Source organism: Triticum aestivum, chromosome 5D, assembly GCF_018294505.1.
Source record: "Triticum aestivum cultivar Chinese Spring chromosome 5D, IWGSC CS RefSeq v2.1, whole genome shotgun sequence".
NCBI lineage: Eukaryota > Viridiplantae > Streptophyta > Magnoliopsida > Poales > Poaceae > Triticum > Triticum aestivum.
This window is the reverse complement of record NC_057808.1, coordinates 1792642-1808938: the sequence shown is the minus strand read 5'-3', so window position 1 is coordinate 1808938 and position 16297 is coordinate 1792642. Positions and strand designations below refer to the sequence as shown.

Here is a 16297-nt window from a genome sequence, read left to right as displayed (position 1 = left end):
CAAATCTGCCATGGGTGCCGCCAAGCAGTCCACAGGCCCTCGACGCCGCCGCCGATCTAAAGCCAGATGACATGCCGCCGAAGACCGCACGCGCCGCCGCCCGATCCAGGCCAGCCGCCGCCCGTGGCCCGAGGCAGGGCCGACCGCCGCCGCAGTCGAAGCCAACGCCGTCGCTTGTAGATCGGCCGCACCTCCACGCATGTTGGGGCCCCGCCACCCCTGAGACGCGGGACGGAGGAAGAGCCCCCGCCACCGCCGTCGGCCTCCGGGCGCAAGCCGGCGGCGTCCTCCGGCGGCAGCGGGAGGAGGGGAGGAAGATGGGCTAGGCCCGGCAGCGGCTAGGGTTGGGGAGCCCCCGAGTCGCCCGAGCGGGGGGCAGACGCGGGGGACATACTACAATTATCAAATGTTGTCTCGTGTGTGCATCCCAATCCCAATCCCAAACCTAATCCTAGGATGGATGGATGCACTGCTCCTGACAGGAAACTAAAACAGGGAATCTCAAAGCAAGGACTAACGGAATCATCAAAGATAATATTCCCTCCTTCCATCTATATATGGTCTAATGCATTTTCCAAGCCCACCTTTGACTATTGATAAGATTAATAGTATATATAAATGTATAATATGGAAATTATATCATTGAAAGCTCCTTTCACATATGAATTTGATGGTATGCTTAGTGTAACTTGCATGTCATATATTATTGCTTTAACATTTGATCAAAGTTAGCCTCAGAAAATATATTAGGCCCTATATAGATGAAAGGAGGGAGTATAATATATGCTACTGTATTCTACTGTATTTGATATGTGATAGTATAATAGATACATGTGATCTCGGCCACAGTATGACGGACGAGGCACGGACGCAGCAACACAAAGTCTTCCTTTGCCGAGCCCACCCAACTAGCATGCAACAATGAAATGATCATTAACATATTCTATCAAAAAAATTAACAGCTTAGCTATAGGTTAGTTGCCCGGTTTTTGAATCTGGGTCAATCCATTCGTCCCACAAGCAAGGACAAAATGAGGTGGCCATCACGAAAATCTCGTGGTGCGCGGGTTTAAAGGGATGCCCCGGGAAGCGGTGAGGGGAGGGCGGGGCTACCAGGTTTTTTTTGTTTTTTATCTAACGGCTCATATTGATCCTGGTAAATTGTCTCTCATTTTTTAAACTTAACTAAAACAGTTTTGCTAAAGCATATCTAGATGTGCCGTGAGTATTGCACATCTAAGTACTATCTCATTGATCTTACGTGGAGATTCGTGTGTATCCATAAAATCTTTGAAAAACCAATAGAATAACCATGTATATCTACCCTGCTTATGATGGTTTGGAGAGGTGCTCATCTTTGAGTGCCAAAAACACTAGGTAAGCAACAATTAACACACCGATCCAAAGAGTTCCGTGTGGTTTTGAAATAGGAAGAATAAACCCACATCTCTGGTACAAAATTGAGATACTAAAATTGTGTTTACGCTATAGTGTTGCAAAAACCAGAGTATTCAGAAACCATGGTATTTTAGTATATACCATGATCTTGACATATCAAAGCATTTTGAAGTATTGATAATGTTTGATAATGTTTTTTCTGGCTGGTGGTGGCTTGCAGGGGCAGGTGTAGATGCATTTGTTTGTTTATGCAGCAAAGCATATACATATGTTCATCATCTCATTTCACTCGGAAGCACCAAAAAGCAATCAAATGTCGGCATGTGCAATTGGCGTTGACCCGCCTTTTCAATTGGCCCAGCTTCTTCCACGATGACAAAAGGCAGATCAATCATCCCTAAGAGGGTGTTTCTTTCCAGGGACTTATTGGTTTAGGGACTTTAAAAAGTGCTTATAAGTCTCATCTAAACCAAACAAGAGGGACTTATAGGGACTTAAAATGGGCATTTGGGACTTATGAAATAAGACTCTCAAGGAGAGTCTTATAGGGCCTTATAGTTGTAATATGGTCTTTTAGTCCATGTTAAGTCCCAGGAACCAAACAAGTAGGAACTTTTTAGGGACTTGAGACTTATAAGTTGAGACTCAAAAAGTCCTAGGACTTATGAACCAAACAGGGCCTAACATCATTCATTCGTTCAAACCATCAGTATAAAATGATACTCATTCTTTTCAATAAGAATACTGGCTACATCCATTTTTTTTAGATCCAAGGAGTCAGAAAATTTCTGAGTAGCAAAACCAATCCCTGAAGACAAATATTCGAAAGAAAGTTCTGCATGCATTTTCCCATGAAAGTTTACACACATATGGTATAAAACCATATGCGAATGTAGAATCTTCTTTCAGATTTTTCAAAAGTTTGATAATCCGATTTTAAATGTTTCGGAAAACGAGCTCCATGTAGCCCGAGCACCAAAATGCCGCGCTCGCTCATGGTGTACTGCTATTTTTACCATTCCCAAACTGTCTTGCCGGCAACGCAAAGAAAAACATAATGCACACCTTCTTGATTGATGAAATGGAAATTCATCTTCTTCATATATATGTATTCACAACTAATATTATGGACAAAAACAATTATAGCCTTTTTGATTGATTTTTTTACTGCAAAATTTGCATCATTGCATTACACTGATGATGTCATGCCATGTCATCTGGGAGCCGAGAGCTGCTGCGCCGACACGCACGACGGCGGCGACCAGCTGCTGCTGCCGGCGGTCATGTCGGAGCCCTTCCACTTCCCCTTCCACCCGCCGGGCCGGACGTCGACGAGGCCGCGCCCGTACATCCTGAGGTACGCCAGCTGCTCGGTCCTAGGCACGCACACGTCCATGCTGCCGTCGAGCATGCCGGACACGGCCGTCATGGCCGGCCGCACCGACGCCTCCTCCTGGAGGCAGCACAGCGCCACGCGCACCACCCTCGCCACCTCCGCCGCGTCTGCCCGGCCCTCCAGCCTCGGGTCCACCAGCTCCAGGTACCGCCCTTCCTCGTGCAGGTCCAGCGCCAGCGCCGGGAAGTAGCTGCTCCTGGGCTTGGTCGCCTCGCCGGCGCCGCCATCCGACGACGCGGCGCTGGCGCTGGTGGTGGTGCTGCCGGTGGTGGTGGTGGTGTGGTGCTCGTCGTCGTCCTGCTTGGAGTTCTTGCGGCCGCGCACGATCTCCAGCAGCACCATGCCGAAGCTGTAGACGTCGGCCTTGTCGGTGATGGGCGCGTTCATGAGCCACTCCGGCGCCAGGTACCCGCGGGTGCCGCGCATGGTGGTGAACAGCCCCGACTGCTCCGGGCTCATCAGCTTGGCCAGCCCGAAGTCGGCGATCTTGACGCCGCCGCGGTCGTCCAGCAGGATGTTCTCCGGCTTGACGTCGCAGTGCAGGATCTTGCGGTCGCAGCCGGCGTGTAGGTACGCCAGCCCGCGCGCCGCCCCCACGCAGACGCCGAGACGCTCCGGCCACTCCAGCACGTCCCTCTTCTTCGCGGCGGCGCCGGCGCCGGCGCGGAAGAAGAGGGACTGGTCGAGCGAGCCGCGGTTCATGTACTCGTACACCAGCAGCTGCTGCCGCGCGCCCTCGGCGCAGAAGCCGCGGAGCTTGACGAGGTTCACGTGGTGCACGTTGCCGATGACGGCGATCTCCGTGAGGAACTCGCGGCGGCCCTGCATGCCCAGGTTGTTCATCCGCTTGACGGCCACGGTGGTCCGGTCGGGGAGCTCGCCGCGGTACACGGAGCCGAACCCGCCGGAGCCGATCTGCCACTTGAAGCCGTTTGTCGCCGTCTCCAGGTCGACGAACGTGAACCGGGTGGGCAGGCCCGGGATGAGCACCTCGTCGTCGTCGTCCTCGCTGTCGTCGCCGTCCCCCTTCTCGGAGGGGACGTTGGACGACGCTCGCGACGACGACAAGGACGGCATCATGTGCAGCATGAACCAGCTGCTGCCGCCGTGGCCGTGCTTCTTCTTCTTGGCCTTGCCGGTGTTGGCGCCGGCATGGTGGCGGTTCTTGAGCCAGTGCACGCCCAGCACGTACAGCAGGAAGGTGATGAACACGGCCGCCACGGCGGGCAGCACGATGCCGAATATGATGGTGATGGTGCTGAGGGACGAGGAGCCGCGGCCCCCGCCTTGGCCGCGAGATGGAGCCGGCGGGACCGTCTTGATGAAGGCGACGGCGGCGGCTGCGCTGTTGCCGCCGCCGCGGAAGACGGAGCCGATCTGGTTGTGCAGGAGGAGGCAGGACTTGGAGGAGTTCCTGTAGACGAAGCCGGCGCAGGAGCAGTTGGCCGAGCAGAGGTCGCGGCAGGCCGAGAGCGCGTCGCCGGCCGTCGTGGGGAGCGCGAACTTGCTGGCGAAGTAGCCTATCCCGTCGCCCAGCCTCGTGTAGCTGTAAGGAGTCCCCGCGGATGCTGCCGACGGCTTGGAGGTGGAGGAGGCGTTGCCGGCGAGGCAGCTGTCAGACAGGACAGGGAGCGAGGAGCCGTCGGCCGGCGAGCAGCCGCCGGTGGTGTGCGTGGTGAAGGCGTCGGGGCACATGCAGGAGGATCCGTTGTTGCCGGGCGTGCAGAGGCCGAGGGAGCCGCACGGCAGCGGGAGGTCGCAGTCGCTGGCCGGAGCGGCCCAGACGGCGGGGAGCGTGGCGCGCGCCGCCGTGGGGGAGTAGGCCGTGCTGAGCGCGCGCAGGCGGCCGGACGGGTCGACCTTGAGGAGCATCCTGGTGGCCGGCGCGGGCGGCGACGCGAAGCGGAGGCTGAAGACGGTGTCCCGGCCGTCGTCGTCGGCGAGGAGGTAGATGCCGGAGGCGTTGACCATCATGGATCGCACGGCGCGGTTGGAGTCCTGCACGGAGGCCGGGTCGGAGGAGAGCGCCCAGTACGTGACCAAGTCTTCGTCACGCCTGACATTGGAGGAGGAGGATGCCCACTGGAGGAGCGCGTCGGTGGGGGTGAGGAGGAGGCGGTAGGCGCCGGGGGAGAGGTCCTGCTCCGACGCGGTGGCGGTGAGCGGGACGCCGACGGGGAGGACCTGGCCCTGGAGCAGCGTGTCGGTGGGCGCGTCGAAGGTGGACCAGAGCGTGGCGTTGTCGCCGTCGATGAGCGCGAGCTGGCCGGTGTCGAGCAGGCGGAGCGCGGCGACGGGGGCGGCGAGGCGGGGGGTGGACCAGGAGGGGCCGGACTGGTCGGCGGGGTCGGAGATGTAGAGGCCGGAGGCGTTGAGGGAGAGGATGATGGACTGGATGATGGTGGAGCCGGCGGTGGCGGCCCAGACGGGGGTGCGGGAGCGGTCGTGGAGGACGGAGAAGAAGTAGCGGGACATCTGGGTCTCATCACCGGGGGGAGAGTTGGAGGAGGAGTCGTCGCCGGGGGAGTCGGCGCCGGCGTTGAAGACGGCGGCGGAGAAGGTGGCGTTGGGGGAGCGGAGGAAGACGCCGCTGGTGTCGATGTAGTGCATGTAGGTGAGGTTGTAGGGCGGGTAGAGGAACTCCACCGGCACCGTGCGCGCCGCCGCCTCTCTCAGCCCGCCGCCGGCCAGCAGCAGGATTGTTAGGCCGCTGCAGCTCCATAGGAGAAGGAGGAGGCGAGGGAGCGCCATGGGATCGGCGCGTAGGAGCAGAGGAAGAGGCCGGCCGGCCGGGAGGATAAAAGCGGCGCCTTTTTCGCTGGTTTCCCTCCTCAGCGGCGACCGTTCGTCCGAGACGAGGAGTGGAGAGTTGACTTTGGAGATGAAATGGACGGCGGAGTTTAATTAGACTTGTACAAACGACGTGGCACATTAAATGCAGTGAAAGACTGATTTAGGCACTGTTTTTTGGGAGGAAGAGGTATCGTATCAGAGCATCTTTAGCAGATCCCTTAAACCTGTTTTGCAGTATCGTCCCTGCTGCGGTGGAACAAACCCCGTAAAAGTGGGACCGGCTAAACGGTCGATCAACTAAAAATAAATTTTAGTCTGTCGATTGACCCCTAAATGGTTTAGGCACTGTTTGTTTGGATTTTGGCTTCTACTTTTGCAGCTTTTCCATTTTAATCAAAAAGTCATTTGTATTGGCTTAGGGTGGAAAAACTGCAAAAGCCCAAAGTGGAATAGCTGCAAAAGCAGAAGTAAAAGTCAAATAAATAGGGCCTTAAGTAGATTGACTAGCTACGGGCGCACATGCAACCTATGTATGCCTTCCGGCAATGTATGTACTCCCTCCGTTCCTAAATATGTCTTCTAGCGATTTCAATATGGACTACATACAGATGTATATAGATATAGTATAGAGTGTAGATTCACTCATTTTGCTTCGTATGTGGTTCATATTGAAATCTCTAAAAAGACTTATATTTAGAAACGGAGCGAGTATTAGGTAAGTATGTATGTACGTAGATTATATGTGTAAGAGAGATCGCTGAAGATCATGACTGGTGCATTCTGATAACGATTCCATTAACTTGACCCTCTTCGTATATTTGATGGGTCGATCGATTAATTTGCAGTCAATAATCTAGTTTGAACTCTTAATCACAATGCTTAATTAGTTTGTGCAATACTAATTTAGAATCAATCGATTGACCCCAAACTTGTTTTATTCAACTCTGACGGGCAACATCTTAAGTTTTCTAAAAAAGGAATGAATTAGTGGCATCTACATTACCTTTAAAATATAAATTAAAAATTAAATCAAATAGTGAAAAATTAGGACACAATTACACCAGAATTGTGTTTTTTAGTATGCAAGCATAAGTACACAATAGTGAAAGCTTCATAAAAATGAAATTCTAAAAGAAAGAATAAATCTGTGGCACTGCTATTACCCTTATTAACAAAAAATATATATAAGCTTAAATAAAATAATGAGAAAATTTGCACACAAATTACGCCTTTTTATAATATGTAAGAATAAGCATATAATAGTGAAAGTTTCACAAAACAATCTATGATGGCATGAATTACTGGCATTGGTATTACCATTAAATAAGAAAGAAAATGAAAAAAACTGAATTAAAATTAAAAATAGAGTTTTAAAAAAATGAATTGGATGCATTAATATTACCCTTTAACAAAAGATAAAAATAAAAATAAAAAAATAATACTAATAAACTTGTACATAATTTACATAGAAATTGCGCTTTTTACAATATCGAATAATAAGCATAACAGTGGATTTTCCACAAAAATGAAGTTTCCTATGAAGGGATGAATTAGTGGCATTGGTATTACCATTATAAATAAATAAAATTAATAAATCAAAAAAATCAAAATCATGAAATTTTCTAAGAAATAATGAATTAGTGGGTTTACCCTTTAAGTACAAAGAAAAAGGAAAATATAGAAACAAATAGTGACAAAATATGCACCCAATTTACACATAAATTACACTTTCTTATAATATGAAACAATACACATATAACATTGAAATTTTCAGAAAAAGAAAGTTTTCTACAAAAGAATGGATTAGTTGCATTGCAACTATCATTAAATAAGAAATAAAATAGAAACTAAAACAGAATCAAAATAAAATGAATTTTTCTAACAAATAAAGAACTAGTGGCTTTTGCAATAACTTTTAAGAAGAAAGAAAATAAAATAAAAACTAAAAATAAACCAAAATAATGAAGTTTATTAAGGAAGAGTGAATTAGTGGCTTTAATATTACCCTGTCAGAATAAAGAAGATAGAAAATAAAACAAAATCATAATAATGAAGTTTTCTAAGGAAAATTGAAACCATTTAAGAAGAAAGAAAATGAAAAAAAATTGCACACAACATTGCACTTTTTGAAATATGCAAAGAATAAGCATAAAATAGTGCAATTTCTGCATTCCACTATAATTTGCACACATATTCTTTTGTACTTGCATTTGTACTTACACAATAAAAAATAACATTTCCTACCAAGGAATGAATTAATTGCATTAAAATTACCCTTTGAGAAGAAAGAAAGTGAAAACAATAAAATATAAACTCAAACTAATTAAATTTTCGAAGGAAGAATAAATTAGCGGCATTGGCACTACCATTTAAAAAGAAAGAAAATGCGGAAAAAACCTAAAACAGAAAGTGAAAATATTTGCACAAAATATACATTAAAAATGTGTTTTAAAAAAAATGCGATCATAAGCAGATAAAAGGGAAATTTTTGCAAAAAATAACCTAAGAATGTATGAATTAGTGGCATTGGTATTAACCTTAAAGTAGAATGAAAAATAAATAAAAATTAAAACACTATCAAAATAATAAAGTTTCTTAAGAAAGGATGAATTAGAGGTATTGGTATTTCCCTTTAAAAAGAAAGATTTAAAAAAATGTGCGCACAACTTTGTATCGAAATTTCACTTTTTGTAATATGCAAAGAATAATGATATAATACTGAAATTTTGGCTCATATTATATTATATTTGTATGTATATATTTACACTCACCCAAAATTCCAAAAATACTAACAAAAGAAAAATGAAAAACCAACTAAAAACAAAAGCAAAGAAAACAAAGCATAAAAACACAAGACAAAATGAACAAAGTAGAAAGAAGATAGCTATGTCACACTGGAATAGGCTTTATCCCGTTAAAGAATTAACTGACCCAAATATGGGGTCAATCAAAAAGAAAAATAGCCCAAAAAGACACACAGACCATCACAGAAAAAAATAAAGATCTTAAAGCAGTAACCAACGGTCCAGAAATCGACTGGCCCAAAGTTAATTTTCAGGCGACTTACATATAGCTAATGTGTGTAACAATTTACCGTAAAACCGAATATTTCTCGTGGTCTTGTTCTTCTTCCACTCTCGCATTTGCCCGGCCTCACGAAATTAAGTTAGCCCCAATCACCAGAAAATCGAACATGAACAGAGTTAAGAGGGGCTCACACACATCCACCTAGTTCGGGCGTGGCAACATGGGAAGCAGTGTGGTGCAAAGTCGACGGGAGCGCTCGAGAGGCCGGGGCCGTCGAGGTAAGGTGGTCGCGTAGTCATGCCTTGTTGGCTGGAGCGGTGCACGATGGAAGAGGCAACCCGACGTGAGAAATGAAAAGGAGACGGGGTTGTAGGCGGCGGCGGCGGGAGGAGAGCCGGGTGCTCTCGTCCGTATTGGGCCTGTCGGCCGAAAATTTGGCAGGCGGTGGGTTTGGTGGGTGGCGTCGACCGCCGGCGGCTGGACCTAAAACTTCCTCCCACCAACTATCTTTTTTGTTTAAGGGAACTGAAAATTTTACCCCAAATCCTGAACATATGAGGTATTGAAGGCTCGTTTTAAGGTTTCACCCCAAAAAATATACGGGTCAGCCGATTTTGAGGGGACCGGTCAATTTTTTCACTCAAAACTGTAAAATACAGTTTTGACTCTTTTAAGGGACCTGCTAAAGATGCTCTTTTAAGGCATCTGGATCTCCTACAACCTTGCAACTACCGATGTTTGATCCATTAAAAAAAATACTGATATCTGATGATTTCTTAAGTAAATGGAAATGACGGGCCATATTGAATCAGTAGATTTGCCGGTATGTTAATGTTTTTCGAAAGGGATAGAGTATGTTAATGATCATTTCAGTGTTGCGTGCTGATTGGGGGTGGGTGGGCTGGGCAAAGGAAGACTTTGTGTTGTTGCCTTGTCAGCGAATCATACTGTGGCTGAGATCACATCTATCTACTACGTATCAAATATCAAATATCATATATTATCTTTGGTGATTCCATTAGTCGTCGTATTGATTTCCTTTGAGATTCCTGCTGAAGTTTCCTGTCAGGAGTAGTGCATCCATCCATCCTAGGATTAGTGTTGGGATTGGGATGCATACACGAGACAGCATGTATACATAAATGTAGACGAGCAAAGGTGTCAAGGGGCAGGTAGAATTTATTTTTATAAGGAGAGCGGCATCTCCGATTTCTATTAAAAGAAGCCACAGTGTTTGATACAGAATTAAGCAGGGGGCAGGTAGATACGTGAGCCTTACCCCGCAAAAAAAAGAAAGATACGTGAGCCTTAAGAAGAAGAAGACGACCACACCACAGGTATCGATTGAATTTATCTATGTCAATGAGAGCTTATTATGAATATATTCCCCGCAAAAAAAGGGAGCTTGATCAGAAATATGAAGAAATGTTTTAAGGGGTGCTTGATGTAGAAAAAAAAGCCTTTGACCCCTCCAAACATCCATTATTTGTGCTTGCCCTCCCTGAAGATCCTACCTAGCTTCGCCACTGCTATTAAGGTACTAATCTCCCTAGATTTCGAGTCATCCGGTGCATTGTTTTATTTTTTTGTTTTGCGGAAGCATTTCCTGCTTTTTTTTTGTATCGCTGGGCTGATCTTTTTTCTGGTTTTGAGAAAGTATTTTCTATTTTTTTTGGTTTTCTTTTCCAACGGCTTTAACAGTTTTTCTTTTGAGACCTTTTACAGTACATCAGGTGAATATGGTCCATCCATTTTTTTGCTTGGACGGCCCAGATGAGGCAATACTACAACAGAATTTTGGTAGTATATTTCGTGGCCAGGGGCATTTTTGGTATTATCACTGTTCATCGAAACCGCAGGGTTGGACAGAGCAGAAATTTCACCGATTCATTCAACATTCCCTTCCCCGCACCGCGCCACACCTTCTCCAACGCTGGTCATTTCGCGACCCTCGCCTTCGACAACGGCTATCGCGGACGGCACTAGAAGGAGATGACGAAGTCGAGCCATCACTGTCCGGTGTCGCCGCTATACGCGTAGCCTATCTGTATGCGAGGGTTTTGCCTCCCGCCGCCGGCCGGATCAGCCCATACTGCGCCGTCGCCCTCTCCTGTCCTAGCCGGCTGTTGTCCTTGGCGGATGGCCATGCCGTTTAGTGCTCCGTTCGTACCTGCGGGACGTTGAGCGGGTCGCCGAGGGAGATGAAAGGCAAGCCATCGCTCCGGCCGCATGGCAGAGGAGCGGCAGGACCGGTCTGCCCTTCACCTACTAAGATGGCATCTACCTCCTCTAGACGTACACGTACTTCACCAAGTCTGAGACCGAGTCCGTGGACGCTCGACGTCGTCCACCTTCAAAGTAACACGACTATAAAATTGGTTTCAGGGGACAGGCGTGCAATGGACTGAAATCTCCAGGTCGTGAATGCTACTGCTGCTGGAGCGTTAAAGATCTAGGGGCGTTGACCCAAGGCTGTGCGACGGAGCGGCCGGCCCTGTGTGCGACTGAGGAGACGGCCTGCCAGTCAGGCGGCTGGGGCGGCTGCGTACAGCGAGGAATTATAGACGAACTGGGATGAGATGGGATCGAACTGTGATTAATTACATTATTTTCTTGTAAGGTGTGATTAATTACATTATTAAGCATTACAGTTAGCATTAAGAATGGATAAATCTGTGACTATAAAAAGATAAATCTATCCTAGTAGTCAATTACCAAAAACAAAAACAAAAAAACAGCTGGAATAGATATTCCATTGTTTTTCAGGATTTGTACAGAACAGATACATACCCTATACACACAAGATAGGAACAAGTTGTGTTTGCGGCAGGAGTAGATTGGGTGAACACTAGTAGTCGTTGTTTGATTGAGCTGGCATGGATGCATGGCGCAAGCACTTGACCAGCTTTTGGTTTCTTCTTCGTCTTCTGATCGATCTGCTTTTTGTCATCGTGGAAGAATGAATGGTGTTAGGGATTGTTGATCTGTTTTTTTGTCATTGTGGAAGAAGCTGGGCCAATTGAAAAGGAAGGCCAACGCCAATTGCACATGCCGACGTATATATATATAGCATCCATACCCCATACGAAATGGGATGAACCTATGAATATGCTTTGCTGTATAAATTAAACAAACAGATCCATCTGCACCTGCAAGCCACCACGCCCGCCGGCCAGCAGGGAAAAAATATGAACAAAATGCTGGCCTGGCTAGCTGCATCAGCGCACCACGTCGCAAAAAATGAGAAATCAGATTTGTCAAAATACGGACATATCTTCCAAAAATTTTGTCTTCGATTTGTCTAAATACGGATGTATCTAGTTACGTTTTAGTGTTAGATACATCCGTATCTAGACAAATCTAAGACAAGAATTTTGGGACGGGGGAGTAGTATATACACAAGCACTATGTATAACGCTTTGCTTTCATTGCATTTCCTGCCCCATCTGTTTTAGTTTATTGCCGGGGGTTCGCCTCCATTTCCAAAAAAAAAAAAATCTGTTTTAGTTTATTGTCAGTGCTATACAATGCTTCATCTTCCATTCCTGTAAAGAATGACTTGCGGTTTCTCAAGGAGTTGGAGGCTTTTTTAGTCTATCTCCGTGTTTTTGACACAATTAAAAATAGCGCCAATCCATGTATATCAACGTGTACATCTTGTTTAGTACTGGTGGCAGTATGAGTTTTAGGGTGTGCGTAGCTAATTTTAATTACTACTTTACTTCCTATAATCTCCAGGAGTAGAGTAGTAGGGTACATAAGCGTTGCGTAATGTGGAAAACAGGACTTGACTCACTCAAGAGGAGTGCTATATGGGACTCTTTTAAAGAAGATTAGGAGATTTCTTCCCGGGTTCCATTGTTTCTTTTTTTGACAATTGGAGCCCTCTTTATCCATTGTTGATCAAAATTACGTCAGCTATCAAGAGCCTTTTCTAAAGCAGCGCTCAAAATAGATTTGCAAAATATCACTATTCAAAAAATCTTCCGATTCAGCGATTTATCGTCTGATGTATCGCTACTCTTGGGATGACCGATAAGATTATGTCTTATCTTCACAATTTATCATTTGGGCTGGTTTATGACTTTGACAAGCGATTTATCTGGAATCTACCGATAAATCGGACCAATCCTTAACATTATGTTTGCAAAAACTATGTTTATTTGTGTTTTGTGGGCCTTGTTAAGCAATATGTACTATTGTCCTATTGTGTTTGCCATTATACGAGGATTCAAAGGCTAGGAATTAAGGTAACACTTCTGTCCAATATTGTTTTGATGTCAAATGTAGCATATTTTAGTGTTGGGAACCTGTGATTTGCACAAAAAAATTGGCCGATTAATAATCGACCGATTTCCGATTAATCAGTAATCCACAGCTGACCGAGACAGTAACAACAAGTGATATCCTCAACATTGCACAATATTATATGCCATATGATAGCAATCATCAAATATAGCATCATCTCCACTTGCCCATCGGCTTCCCTCCTTCATAGTTGTGATGACTACCATATTAGTACTAGAGTTGACAATCATTCTACTTCAACCAGCTGTTGTTGTGAGAAAAAAAAGTTGTTCTTGCGAGCGAGACACCAAACTTTAGGGCAATAGCCTAGTCAGTGAGGGTGTCCGAACAATATTCAAAGAGGAGCACCTCTGGAAACCATCATAATTAAGCAGGGTAGGTATACATGAATATTCTGTTGGTTTTTCAGGATTAATTAGGTGAGCTTGCTATTTCTAAGCTGACTATTCCTCTGAATCAATAAAACACACATGTGGATGTGATATACGATGACGGCATACTGTGGTAGGAGTATCATTTTTATGCTGGTATGATGTTGGTCGTCATCGTCCTGAAGAAGAAGAGGCAAGAGCATCCATATCCAGTATGATATGTAACGGAGTTAATTGCATAGAAGTACCAGAATTGGGGCATTACATGCGGATTGGTACCACTTTTGGTAATTTTTACATGTCAGTACCAAGTCTGGGGTCAGCCGTTACAAAAAGGTCTAAACCGCGTATAAACACGTATTGACGGTGTATCTGACCAGCGGGGCCCGCCAGTCAGGTGTTGATGCGGCATGTTTTTTTTGCAGAAAACTCCCTTGCTTAGCTCAGCTCACCAAGCAGCAATGCACTTTCCTCTTTCTTTGTGGCTCATCAGGGATTTTGGGCTGGCTGCAGATGCATGCAGATGCAGTTATATCTTACAGGCAATATAAGACCACTGCAACAAATCAGTAACGGTTTATGGCAAAATCTGCATCTGCACAGTCGGAAGTAGCTGAGATTCAGGGGAATTCCTTCCTTCCTTGAGGATTCAGATAAGAGGCAACCAAATCCATGGACGCACGCAACAGTCAATCAGTGACAGTGAGCTACAACACAAGCACGAATCAAGCTAGCAACTAAAGCGATCCAGCTAATTAAGGACATGCTACTACTAGTTGCTCTAGTATATTGGATCAAACACGAACTAGGTAGCTAGTGCAGGAAACCAATCAAAAAGTAGAGACCGATCGAGAAGGGGGGAGACTAGCTTATAGAGTAGTAACTAGAGTATTATACAAGTATAAGAAGTGGAGGATGAGATGAGACCGGCGGATGTGGGGATCAGAGGAACTCGCCGCCGGGGAAGCAGCCGGAGAGGGCCATGGCGAAGAGGAGGAGGGCGAGGTAGAGCAGGATGACGGCGAGCTTGGTGCTGAACATGGCCACCAGGAGCTTCACCAGGAACACCAGCAGCAGCAGGTTGAAGAGCAGAGTCAGCACCACCTCCACCTCCCCCGCGCCATCCAATCCAATCCAATCATGGCCCCCACGCGCGCGAAGCCTCTTCTCTTGGCGACGACGGTGAGTGAGTGGAAACGAAAGTACTCCCTTCGTTTCAAAATAGATGACTCAATTTTATACTAACTTTAATATAAAATTAGTATAAAGTTGAGTCATCTATTTTAAAACGGAGGGAATAGTACGACTGAAGCAGGCGACCGACAAGAGAGAAGATAGCAACGCTGCCTGCTTTGCCTACCCGCGGGCGGTGGTCGGCACAGGCCGCGTCTTCTTTTTTTTAGCACAACTTTTTTCTTTTCTTTTGAGTCTAACACTTCACTTTATTAATCAAGGTCCAAATACATGGAAATACAGTTTATGTCAGGAGGACTGAGGAGCCACATATGGCATCCTAACGGTAGACCTAAAGCATGTTTAGCAAGGTTATAAGCCTCATGATTCGTGTCACGGCCTTTGAAGATGAAGGAACAAACCGAAAGTTATGAAGAGTTTTTTTAATTTTCTTGATAATGGGTGCGTAGAGACCTCCATCCCCTTTCTTGTATTGATGATGAGCTCCTGACAATCAGAGGCTATGATCACATGTGTTGAGAAGAAGTCTTGAGCTAAAGAGAGAGCTTCCCTTCATGCCAAAGCTTCTAGTGAAGAGGCATCAATAACTCCTGAGCACTTAATCGCCGAGGATCCCAACTACTTGCCTGTATGGTCTCTGCATATGACATTGTATAGTCCTTCCCTTGATGCTTTTGATGTTGCGCCATCTACCTTTATTTTGCATAAACCGATCAGTGGGGGCGACTGAAGATGACATGTATCTAGGGTAGGGGCATAGGCCTGACCTAGACGCCCTACCCAAGGACACAACCCAAAGAATCAAGGACATTCAATGCACAACATGAGATACCGACTGAAACAGCTTGAAGTACGATCCACTCGACCAGCAATCTCACTTGGATATCCCAATTCCACTCGACGAGGATATAATCACTCGACCATATAAAGAACCACACGGAGTACAGAAGATCTAAAGCCACCCCAGGATGGCAACGGTCAGGCGTTCACTCCGTAATCTTAAAGACCATTTATAGTCATTCATAACTAGCGTTACCTGTAACGCTCCTGTCTTAATCAACATTGAACCCTGTGTAACGGGGACGGCTGGGGTCCTGGCGCACTCTATATAAGCCACCCCCTCCTCTGGTACAAGGGTTCGCACCCCCGGTAACACACACACACACACCCATATTCCAGTCGACAGCCTCAGGGCACCGAGACGTAAGGCTTTTACCTCCTCTGCGAGCGGCCTGAACTCGTAAACTCGTGTGTACAACCTCGCCGTAGCTAGGACCTTGTCTCCTCATGCGTACCCCCTATTCTTACTGTCAGACATAGTACCACGATAGTTGGTGCCCACCGTGGGGCAAGGCGTCTTAGCGACTTCCGGCAAGGTTGCAGTTTTTCTGATCTCCGTCAACATGGTTTCCGACGGTGGTTTTTGCTGTGGGCCAGGAGATTCGTCTCGGCGCGCTCGTCTTCGTCGCCGATGACTCCACTTGGCTTCCAGAAGCCCCCCTCGACGTCGAGGCCCTTCCGGTCCGCGGGGCAGCGCATTTCAGCGCGAGTGCCTGCGGTGTCCTTCTGCGGCAGCCGTCGACCCAGTACCGGTCGGCTCCCACATCATCCACTTATTCCGCTAGACGCCGCCGCAAGCGATCCGGTTGATCGCGGCTCCAGCGGTGGGTGAAGCATGCGGTGGCTCGCCAATTAGCCATCCCTCAAGTCACGGCGATCGAGCCCGACGAATCTCCCTACGGACCATTCGACTGATTCTGCGGACACTCTTTCCGAGTGCGGGAGCAGCGACCCCGCGGCGGAAGTTCTT

General features: G+C 46.8%; 1 protein-coding gene and 1 long non-coding RNA gene across 2 annotated transcripts; both read right to left on the bottom strand.

Annotated features, from left to right (window-relative positions):
* Positions 1-2525: 2525 nt before the first annotated feature.
* LOC123119009 (G-type lectin S-receptor-like serine/threonine-protein kinase At5g35370) lies at positions 2526-5676 on the bottom strand. The gene has a single exon (XM_044538644.1). It carries the CDS (start codon positions 5543-5545, stop codon positions 2612-2614), a length of 2934 nt encoding a protein of 977 aa, XP_044394579.1. The 5' UTR covers positions 5546-5676; the 3' UTR covers positions 2526-2611.
* A 7832-nt stretch (positions 5677-13508) lies between these two features.
* Positions 13509-14486, bottom strand: LOC123124033 (uncharacterized). Its single transcript, XR_006460941.1, has 2 exons — positions 14221-14486; positions 13509-13800 (listed from the first exon to the last, which is right to left on the bottom strand). It is a non-coding gene; the product is annotated as an uncharacterized lncRNA (long non-coding RNA).
* Between the last annotated feature and the right edge of the window lie 1811 nt (positions 14487-16297).